This window comes from Alosa pseudoharengus, unplaced genomic scaffold (genome assembly GCF_046254945.1).
Source record: "Alosa pseudoharengus isolate Yale_2024_CS ecotype anadromous, Long Island Sound unplaced genomic scaffold, YU_APseudo_1.1 YU_APseudo_1.1_scf_9, whole genome shotgun sequence".
Lineage (NCBI taxonomy): Eukaryota > Metazoa > Chordata > Actinopteri > Clupeiformes > Clupeidae > Alosa > Alosa pseudoharengus.
This window is the reverse complement of record NW_027468881.1, coordinates 27,589,296-27,601,135: the sequence shown is the minus strand read 5'-3', so window position 1 is coordinate 27,601,135 and position 11,840 is coordinate 27,589,296. Positions and strand designations below refer to the sequence as shown.

At 41.4% G+C, this 11,840-nt stretch overlaps 1 protein-coding gene across 1 annotated transcript; it reads left to right on the top strand.

Annotated features, from left to right (window-relative positions):
* Nucleotides 1-9,129: 9,129 nt before the first annotated feature.
* On the top strand, nt 9,130-10,590 carry gpr173 (G protein-coupled receptor 173). Its single transcript, XM_076276208.1, has one exon. The coding sequence runs from the start codon at nt 9,130-9,132 to the stop codon at nt 10,291-10,293; it is 1,164 nt and encodes a 387-aa protein (XP_076132323.1). The 3' UTR covers nt 10,294-10,590.
* Nucleotides 10,591-11,840: the final 1,250 nt, after the last annotated feature.

Below are 11,840 nucleotides of genomic sequence, written 5' to 3'. Positions count from 1 at the left end.
CATAGGCTATCATCCACGTGATGGTTATTTGTCATAGGTAACACAAAGGACATTTTATGGGCTAAATTGTCAAAAGTACTACTTCAATTATGGTCTGACTCAATATTTCTAAACTGTTTTGCTCACTTTAAGAAACCTCTGACTAAGCTGACTTAACCAAAACAGCTGACCTGATGTTTCACTTACAGAGTTAAAATACAATCTATTGAAACTAAACATTCCCTCAAGCAGGTTTCCTGTATTACTGGATTTAAATACAAACTTACAACCAAAATACTTTAAAGATACATACAGTTCATACAGTACAAAACATTGAATACATTTAATCTCTCCACTCGCCTTTCTTTTTTAATATAGAAAGTACAGATAGAGCAGAGTCAATGCATCAGTTCAAGAACAAATGATGGAAATGAAACAAGGACATGGCTAAGTGTTGTAACTCAATTGAAAAGACTTTGATGTGATGTGGGTATGACATTAAGAGAGTTAAGAGAGAAACCAGTGGGCTTATGAATGAAAGGTAACGCGTGTGGGCTACTTGTTACTCTGAAACCAAAATACCTTTAAATGATCATAGAACAAAGAAACCAACTAACCTATGTTTGTCATCATCATTTATCAATATTTGCATTTTTCACATGAAAAGGGACAAATGGAAAAATCTGCGCATCAACTGAAACATACATTGAGAATGGATGTGGATGAACACTTAAAAGACTACTTTGGATACTTTGATGGCTTGACGACTGAGAAACATTAACAGGAGCTATGCACATTTGATCCCATATGATACACATAGTTGCCCTTGTGTTGTTGTTGAGGTTTTTTTTTCAGTTAAATGGGTCCATTATGGTTTTCATAAGAGAGGTCTCTAAACATAGTATTAGCGCCAAATTTAACTTGTGTAGGCTAGACTTGTTGTCATTGATCTGTTGATCTATATTAAGTAGCATTCATCCACATGCTTTGAATATACTGTATGTGCATTTGCAATTTTGGTTTGGATCTTGGTATAAGAGGAGAGACATTGATACAGGATAGTGATTGTTTGAACTGTGCACCAGAGAAATCCAGATGGTGATCATGAATGGCAATCTGTCAGAACCATCTATTGCACCACCATGAAGATTTGTCTTAATGTCACTGTAATATATCTTGTGCATGTGGCCAGCATATGAATAGGGAAATAACCAATAAGTAAATCAGGACATGTAGGCCTAATGTTATTAGCTGAAACAGAACAGTGTGCAAGGCAAAGTCAAATGGTGCGATTTTTTTTTCTTAAACCTAAACTGTCAGGAAAGCGATCATTTCTCGGAAATATAATGCTGACAACAGCAAAAACAATCAGCACGCACGTGCAACATTTCCACAAGGTATATGGAAGTTGGTGCTACGGTTAAAAAAGAAAACACCTCCTCATGCAAAACAGGTCAGTGGTAGCAACAGTGAGATATTTAATTGCACTGATCCCATGGTATTTTTGCATCATTAGATCACTTCAGACAACGGTTTCCTTTTATTGTGATCCCTTTTCAACCGGTCATGTAATGTTTAATGTGTTTTAAGTGCCTGTTTCACACCTGGCCTTTGGGATTATAATATAACTGAACACACTAGACAGCATACAGTACTGTACATTACTTAATGGAACATTTTCGTTAGATAGATAAAAAAAGTAATCAAAAAACAAAAGAATGCACATTTATTATTTAGCATGCACACACCAGTTTACTGTCGACAAAAAATATTCCTCACTTGAGGAATTACATGGAATTAAAGATCTTCAATGTAACTCGAGTTCCAACTTTCTCAATTTTTCAAGTGTTTATGCTCTTCCTCGCCATTAGAGGGCACTCTCAGCAAGAATGTGGGAGATGAGCTTTAGTGCCACATTCCTGCACAGGCCTTTATCTTCACACATTGGCAAATGACTAAAACCTCAGGACTGATGCCAGTGCCAGGGTCGAGTCATAAAGGTGATAACACCTTAATGCTGATAATGATCTGCATTTTAATATGAAGCGTACGGGATCAAATGTTTTGTGATAACGCTCAGATCTTACAAGCGAGGAGGTGCTTCCCCTTTCTGCTTTGGGCAAAAATGTGCGTGAGAACGTCCTAGATCACCTATGGACATGCGTCATCACAGAGTTGTTGTTTTTTTCCTGCCATGTCTGTGTGTAATGATTTAGGCAACTGTGGAGAATGCTGACATTTCCTTTTTTCGTATATGTGATGTTGCGGTTAGCACATATTGTTTAAAAATGACAAGTCATGTGCAAAAGCTCTTAACAGTTGCACAGTTAACTGCTTAATCAAGATCAAGATGAATCAACATATCTGACACTTCTGACTGGGTCATGTACACTTTACACTCTTGAATGTGTGAATTGTACATGCACCGATACTACTTTTTGGTGTACCGATACCAAGTACCTATACCAAAATGCTCTACAGCATTATTATTATAGCATATATTATTATATGGTGGATTATATATCCACCATAAGAATAAGAATTACCACACAAACACAATGAAATAGAGGATGGACTTTATTCTACTCTTACTCAGTTGTTTAAAAATAAAATACAAAGAATAATATGTATTTAACTAATAGGAAACTTTGTCCGACCAGAAATAAACAAAAATTATGTTTGTGAATGTTGCAATAAAGTGACACTGGTGCATGGTATCATGGACCTTGTATTGTTACATTTCGGGGAACAAGTATATGAACACCTATGCCTACCTATGATATCATGCCATATCGATACCGGCCTTGGGCATCAGTGGTATTGTAGTAAGTAGGTAGGTACCCAACCATATACCCTGTAGTGCATCCCTAATTCACACGACCACACAGACAGATGCATCTGCACACTTCATGGTGCAAATGACAGAATGAGTGTGTGTGTGAGAGAGAGAGAGAGAAAGAGAGAGAGAGAGAAAGAGAGAGACTTTAGAACTTCAGGCGAGTGCACAATACAGTACATTGAGAAAACGTCGTTGATAGTGTGGAACATTTTTAGCAAGTGACACGCCGTCTATGTCCACTGCTGCTGTAGCCGTTTCCTTTGTCAGCTGAAGCCATCTGTTCCCATGGCTTCCAGCGGTCTGGACAGCTGTTATCACAGGCATGAGGGCACACTGCAGAGCGCTGTGTCACGCAGAGACAAAACACCTTTTTACCAGGAATTTACAGATAGACCGAGTGTTCTTGCACCAAAAGCTTGCCAGGTGAGCTGGCTTACAACTTTCAGTTCGGAATGGACGGCGAGGCCAAAGATAATCATTTAAAGGGCTGGCGAGGCCAAAGATAATCATTTAAAGGGACGGCGAGGCCAAAGATAATCATTTAAAGGGCTGGCGAGGGCAGCACATATGCATGTGGTGGGCTGCACCTGTATGGGTGCATCTGTACAGTGTGCACTGTTTCTTACGCAATGTGCAAATGGCCATTTCCAATAAGGGCTAATTATATCTGTAAGTGGAGCAAATTTTTTCATTGTAAATCTTTTCATTGCACACTTCTTTGTTGCTGATTTGACAATCTTATGAGTCACCTGTGGCCATTTTACATTCAGGCAATTAACTGATGAAAGCTATTATTTTGCAAAATAAACACTACCAAAATATGCATAACATAGGCCTACTCTTGAGTTGTATTTTGGGGTTGACATTCCAGTTTAAATTTTAACAGAAATATTGTAATTGAGCTTCTGTTCACATATTCACATTAAGATGTTTCATAGAAATACACCCATACATTCATAAAAATATTCAAAATGCCTCAACATCCGATTTTCTCAGGGTATCTCTCAGTCGTCTGAAGTGACACGATCACAGGAGTTTACATGACAACAGCCATCAGCTCTCTATGCTTTAGAGAGAGGCACCACTTAGGCTGTCCTTTGCTTTGCCGACAGCTCCCGAGTCCCTTTTCCGAAGTTAGCCGAGCAATGACTGAAGCTGAGCGCAAAGACGAACGCCGCTGTGTCCAATTCACCATCGCATAACAGCCATTTCACATTGGTCATTTTTGTTTCCTCTTTTGAAATCCAGTGATGACTTCAGAATGCCGAAGACACTGAAATATTCCCGAACAAGGATTCGGGACCTGTCGTCGTGAGCAGGCCTTTTTTAAAAAAATTATTATTAGCATTTCTTCACCACAGAAAGAAGCAGGCGGATGTATTTTAAATATAGGGCGCCTACATGCACTGTGTACATATCTTCACATAGGATGACTATACTGTGTGCTCGGAGAGACTGCTCATACAGCCGGACCTGCTGATGGATGATTCTTGTTTTATCGAAGGGATTGCCTTTAACGTTTTGAATGGACAAATCGGATATCAGTATGGTTGAAAGAGGCGTCCTAGGTTTTGATCTCGGTCTCAAAACGAAAATGAAGATTCAAAGAAATCGTTTTGTTCTGTAGCCTACTGTGGTAGTCGTAATTTACCAGTAAATAAACGGCTCAAACATTATGATATAGCGTTTTTAAACGGCCGTTTGGCACTAACTAAGGACATATTCAGCCTACATTGAAAAGATTTTGAGGCGTCAATTTATTTATTTTATTCTGTCACTCTGTGATGGGAATATATTGCTGAACCTTGGGTGAGCTTTATGGAAAACCTGAAGACATGACATGCACACGAAAAAAGAGGAAACGATCTTTTTTGTTTTTTAAAACCTGTGTTTATTTAAGATATATGCAACTGGCATAATCGAAGAGTGACGTTGCTCGACAGTAGACTGGACATTAAACCAGGATTCGGTTGATTTTTTTGTACAGACGTGACCATTCCCCGTAATAATTAATTATTTTTTATGTTTTCAGTCATTTGTAAAGGACGTCAAGTCCAGCTGGGATTATATTTCGAATTCATGGTCATTTTGCTGAGCCTTTTGGGCCTTTTAGAGAAAACATATTTTTGCCTTTTTTATCTCTGTTATTTGTTTTATGTTGACTGCAACAAGCTCTCATCGCGGCCTGCTGCCGAAGCTAGAGCCATTGTCTCGAGGACAAGCTTAAGAAATCCAGGTAAGATGTTTTCACATTTACATGACATTTTCTTGGTCTCCTTAGTCTTACGTAGGCTGTATCTATAGGGTTATGTTTGTTATGATGTAGCCATAATATAGAGTTAATCCATCGATTCTCACCCACAATAGCCAGTGATGAATGCACAGAAGAGATGAATGCATGACTCCTTTGGTACATGAATACTACAACCATTTCCTACAAATTTGGGCCTGTATTATCCACTTGTTATCGTCCACCCTCTCTCTTTCTCTCTCTCTCTCCTTCTGTGTATGTGCGTGCGTGCGTGTGTCAGTGTGTGCGTGTGTGTGTGTGTGTCAGAGAGTGGAAGAAAAAGAGCATCTTTTCCGCATTCGTGTAGGCACATATAACATGATTTAGGCACAAAGGATAATTGTTACTCAGTGTTTACCATGGTATATTTGCTATATGGAGCCATATGTTGGTCATCTTTTGGGGGAAATATAATATACGCGCTTGACAATGTTGATGCAGGTCATTTGCACTTTTGTGTATTAGATGCATAGGTATTGGCTCTGAGAGGCGCGTCATCAGCTTTGCCGTAATAAATTATTTTCAACCTCAACAGCCTTCATGTCTTCAACCAGGGTCGATCGGGCACAGGTTGGGCCGTGCAAATAACTATCTACCCTCTTATATACACACTAATGTATCAGAATGTCGCATAACGCTGTAACACCCTGAATGGCCAGTAAGTAAGTCCATCTATTAGACTTCAAAATATAACACACAATTTTAAAGAATTTCTTTGTTTATAATTTCACCAGTGCGTTAGGTGTATTCATCAGTCGGAGTGAATCGGGCTCTGTTGGTTGGTGAATACCGCGTCGCCTCCTCCCACCGAGACCACGGTAGCGGTAGCCTACTCTCTGCTGTTGCTATCCAGTTCTTCAGTATAGCACAACCCCCTACCTCCAACCAACTCCCATCTCTGCAGGCTCCTCCCTTCATTATCCCGATCTCCCCGATATTAGGATGAGAACTCGAACTTGGAGTGGCAATAACTGTTCAAACAGTAGCCCAAACACTCTCGGTAATTAATGTTTGTTTAAATGCATGGTCACTGATTACAAAAAAGAAATCTCTGTGATGAAAGTTATCCAAAAATCATACCATCAGGTCGTGATTAGGGGTTTACTTGAAGCTTTTTACCCTCACCCATTACATGACCCTTGAAGCTTATTACCCTTACCCATACACTGCAAGCTATTGGTTACCCCCCTAATTTTCCTCAAAGTAGGCTAACTACTGACTATAATAGTATGACTAGCAAACTGTGAGCTGTCCTTCAAGACCATGGAGGTATTACCATAATGTTGAATAAGGGTTCCAGTCAGGCCAGTATGAATGAATGAACAAGTATTCTACATTTCAGTCATTAATATAATATAGGGCATCTTTGGGAATCCTGTAGACACGGGGAAATTAGAAAGCCACACTGACTGGGAATTTTACAGTGGAAAATGTAAACCTAGGGTTAGATTAGAATGTAGGCTTCATGTATTCCGCCCCATCCATATCAGGTGTAATGTCACACTTCACTTCATTCCACATTGTGAGATATTAAAATATCTGATTTATGATTACTGATCTCTGAGACCGATAGGTGATTCCAAAATACTAAAAGATGCCGCTTTCATATTTTGGCTTGAGTATAAGAAAGTGGTCCTTGACTTTGTAGGGATAAGAATAAAAAGAGGTATAGGTCACGTTTCATGTAAATCAATCATTGATAGAATTCTGAAACCATGCCTTCACGTTTGTTTGCCTGTGTGATCCTTTTCAGTAGCTTGTCATCTCCTCAGAAGCCCACCCTATCCCCACCTCCACACAAACATACATTTCAGAACATGCAGTTTTTCATACACGAACACACAGTAGAAGGCACAGGGTCTTGTAGCTTAGCAACAAGCTGCTGTAATTACTGTGACAGAAATACATTAGTATGCCTACTCTGAAACAATAGGCCTTCACAGTTTTTTCCTTCTCCTTTCTTGTACTTAAATACCCTCTATTGTCACCTGTATCTTTTCGGCAGGTAACAAATATTGGCGATGAGATGACCATCTCTGTGACATACCCAGACTGCAGCGTTTTTTGGGGTTTAGAATTGTTTGTTTTTGTCCTTGCTGGCATTCCTCACAGATAAATGTTTAGCCAGTGAATATTTTATCTCAACCACACACACAAAACGAGGTTTCAACATCACCTCCGATCGCAAGTGATCCATTTTCCCTCCCCCACCTCCATTTCTCCTCCCTATTGCTCTTTCTTTACACACACACACACACACCCCATACACAGATACCCTCTCTCTAAATCTTTCTTTCTCTCTCACACACACACACACACACAAATGGATGTTAGGTGTTGTATCCTGGCAACAAGCGAGGTAATTACCGTGACAGACTAGTTGCTGGCATGCCATGTAGCGTGTGGAGAAAACAGCTGATCAGATCCATGCTGAGGGGGACGGAGAAGATGTTCCACAGCATGCTACAGCAGATGCTTAGGGGAGTCGTGTGTCCTCCATTCAAGAAACAATTGATTGATGCATTTGAAGGTGCCAGATTAAAAGCTGTGCACTCTTTCCAACAGATACATGCCATATGAGTGACTGTGCATTTTAACCAAAATGCAAACTCAAATCTGAGCTGAAAAAAAAATAATTGGAAACCTAGTTGCCTAGTTGCTCAATAAAGCACTAAAGTAATGGCTACAGATACATTATAGATAGATAGATAGATACTTTATTCATCCCAAGGGAATTTTTAGGCATCCAGTAGCTTATACAACCATAACACAACAAACACACACGCACATATATCTCATATACATAAAAATCACTCACAAAAATGGCATATGTCATATGATACACAAACCATTAAGGTCAAGTTATGTGTAGCATCTGAATATTTCAACTTTGTGTGATTTAGTTAGAAATCAGACCATGGTAATGGTAGTCTGTGTAACCTAGCGGCACTGGAGGCCTGCGGCAGTGTTGCGCTCAAGTTTACATACAGTAAAAGGTGGCGTGCCATGAACTTGTTGACTACTGTATAATTAATGTAGGCTTTCCTTAACAGGCCTTGCTGTCCTGGTATGACGTAACATGACGATGTCAACCTAGCAGTATTGCATAGTACGAGCCAGGTCTACAAAAGGCCATATATTATAGATTGTACCTGCACCTTGATTTTTTGCAGTGTGGCAATCTTTTTACTATACCCCACTAGGCCTTAGATTGCCTATAATATCTGTGAGCAAGCTCAAGCATTATTGTGTTTCTCTTGGATACCTTTATGATTGCATAGTATAAAGAGCTCCATCTTCATACATGAAGTTGTTTTACCACAATATCTAGGATATTTAAATATAGATGTATTGTATATTGCATACATTCCTTCCTCACAGTCTGATATGCTACTTTTTGATATTAACATATTATACTAAATGTTCCAGTAAATCTGTCTGTGGAAATATACACCTACCAAACAATATGCACTTTCCAATTTGCCTAAAAGCAACTAAAAGACCTAATATCCATTTTTTATTTAATATTGTGTACCTCATAGATTTGGATACTAAATATTTCTAATGATATCTCTCATTTTGTGCTTAAATAACCCAAATACTTAGTCTGATGTCCCCCCAGGTCTTAGGTCCTGTTTGTTTGCTTGTGCATCCTATAGAATGTGCCCTGTGTTTAGTAGGCCTGTGTCCTGTCAAAAATCATCTGCCTGATTATTTCCTTTGTTTATAGGTGTTGTTGCTGGGCCAACAGGAAGGGGTGAAAAGTGAAGGTACAGGCAACGCGTCCGAGAGGCTCTTTGCAAAATGGGGCAATGCAGAATGAAGCTCTCTGCCTGCGCGTGAGACTCCAAAAAGAGGCAACCACGAGGACGAACGAAAGGTCAGCCGTTGGAGGAGGAGGAGGAGGAGGAAGAGGGGGAAGAGGAAGAGGGGGTGGCGTAAGGGGTCGTGGAAGAGGGAAGAATCAGAGAAGCGGCGGTCCCATTGGAGAAGAGGGCGCGGTGAGGAAGCAGGACGAGCGATGGCCAACGGCAACGAGAGCAGCGAGGGCTCCAGCAACCCCCTGGCGGCGGTGGTGGCGACCACCGGTGGCGTGGCGGGTGGCGAGTCCTCCTCGCCCGTCTCCACCTACGTCAAGCTGGTCCTCCTGGGCCTGATCATCTGCATCAGCCTGGTGGGCAACCTGGTGGTGTCTCTGCTGGTGCTGCGCGACCGGGCCCTGCACAAGGCGCCGTACTACTTCCTGCTGGACCTCTGCCTGGCCGACACCATCCGCTCGGCCGTCTGCTTCCCCTTCGTCCTGGTGTCCATCAAGAACGGCTCGGCGTGGACGTACAGCGTGCTCAGCTGCAAGGTGGTAGCCTTCATGGCCGTTCTCTTCTGCTTCCACGCAGCCTTCATGCTCTTCTGCATCAGCGTCACGCGCTATATGGCCATCGCCCACCACCGCTTCTACGCCAAGCGCATGACCTTCTGGACATGCGTGGCGGTGGTGTGCATGGTTTGGACGCTGTCGGTGGCCATGGCCTTCCCACCCGTCTTCGACGTAGGCACGTATAAGTTCATCCGCGAGGAGGACCAGTGCATCTTTGAGCACCGCTACTTCAAGGCCAACGACACGCTGGGCTTCATGCTCATGCTGGCCGTCCTGATCCTGGCCACGCACGTGGTCTACATGAAGCTGCTGCTCTTCGAGTACAAGCACCGCAAGATGAAGCCCGTCCAGATGGTGCCCGCCATCAGCCAGAACTGGACCTTCCATGGGCCCGGCGCCACCGGCCAGGCCGCCGCCAACTGGATCGCGGGATTCGGACGCGGTCCCATGCCCCCCACCCTGCTGGGCATCCGGCAGAACTTGCACAACCAGAACCGCCGCTTGCTTGGCATGGAGGAGTTCAAGGCCGAGAAGCAGCTTGGCAGGATGTTCTATGTGATCACACTTTTTTTCCTAGTGCTCTGGTCCCCCTACATTGTGGCCTGCTACTGGCGGGTCTTTGTCAAGGCATGCACTATACCCCACCGGTACCTGTCCACCACTGTGTGGATGAGCTTCGCCCAGGCTGGAGTAAACCCCATCATCTGCTTTCTCCTCAACAAGGACCTGAAGAAGGGACTCAAGGCTCACCTGCCACCTTGTTGTAGGACTAAACCTCAACTGCCCCGTGAGCCTTACTGCGTCATGTGAACCGAATGTTTGTTTGTTTGTTTCGTTCTGTTTTGTTTGTTTGCTTTAGTTCTTTTTAAGGTTTTAGGTGGAGGGTGGGGGATGGATAAAAACGTTTGGGGTTCAAAAGAAGTGGTAGATGACATAAGAAGGGCATGAGGAACTATTTGAGTTGTTGTGGCCTTTGATTCAGTGCAAGATGTTTCTTTTGTTTTTGCTAAAAAGGAAAGTCTGAATTCACCTCGATGCTAATTTTTCCCAGCGCCTGCTCCTTTAGGGAAGGGACTGGGTTTTGGAACGATGCTCTGTTAAAAAAATTAATGTAGATTTAAAGAATTTTATCCGAAGCATGAGAGCGGTACTGTTTTTTGAAAGCACTGAAAAAAAAACACTACTGAAGATCCAAAACCTCTTTATTGAATGTATGACTACATGATAAAGATGATGGTAAGAAAATGCATAATTGTTACATTTGGCTGTTAAATCTGGAAGAATAGTTGTCACAAAATATGTTTACTGAAATACACTCCTTTAAGAGCTTCCTATGCCCATATCTAGAAAAGTCTTCTAGTGGGGCAGTGATGCTCACTGTAAAACATGATTAACAAGAACAGCCTCAGTGCATGTATGTAACAATACCTTTGAAATAGAAAAGATACGAACTTGATAACGACAATAATAATAATAATAATAATAATAATAATAATAGCACCATTTCCAAGTTCTGATGGACTATTTATGGGTCAGATGATATATTTTACAAGTAAAAGAGTGAACCACACCTAGTTTGGGGACTAAATATTTATTCAGAATGAGAAAATGACCCTGATGGCGAAGTCAGTCCCTTGTGTTCTCATGCCTAGTGCCAGATGGTCCTCAGAGAATATAATGTACATGGAAAGAGAAAGAAGTGTCTATGACTAATAATTTCTCATCTGCTTGAATCAAAGGCATCAGGAACATCGCCAATTTGAAAGGATTAAAAAAAAAAGACTTTTATCACGAAATACAGCATATAATTTGCAGTGTAATAGTGAAAGAGTGAATTTGCTGCAGTTAGCTTCTTTTAATTTATCATAGGCTTTGTATTATTAAGTCTTTACCTATGTCTTATAATGATTTAATCATTCATGTAATTTAAAGAAAGATGATATCTTTCGTCGCATTGCACAAACCTCTTAAAATCCTCATGTCAGGAATGAATTTGTTTGATGAAGCTTGGACGCTGGATTCGGCTTCTGGTTATGCTGGTGTTCAGCATGCAGATAACTATTTGACTCAATAGATTGTTGGCCCAAATTGATTGACCACAACAGACTGAGCATAGCATCATCTGATGAGAGCGAATGTATTAGTTAGCTTGAGTGAGGCTCTGAGAAAGAACTGTCCCAACCCTCCCACTACAATTCCCTATGAAATACACCTGGGCCTGAGAGATGTACTTGAATTACTTGAATCTGTTTGGGTGCACAACTAGGCCAGTCAAGCATTCAACATGATGTTGTGTGGTTATGTTGCAGAAGTCATGAAGGAGCTATACCTAAACCCATTTCTCTTACCGGATTTCA

Excerpts from the sequence above, each read along its gene's own strand:
- gpr173 (XM_076276208.1), top strand. The coding sequence starts at position 9,130 with ATGGCCAACGGCAACGAGAGCAGCGAGGGCTCCAGCAACCCCCTGGCG.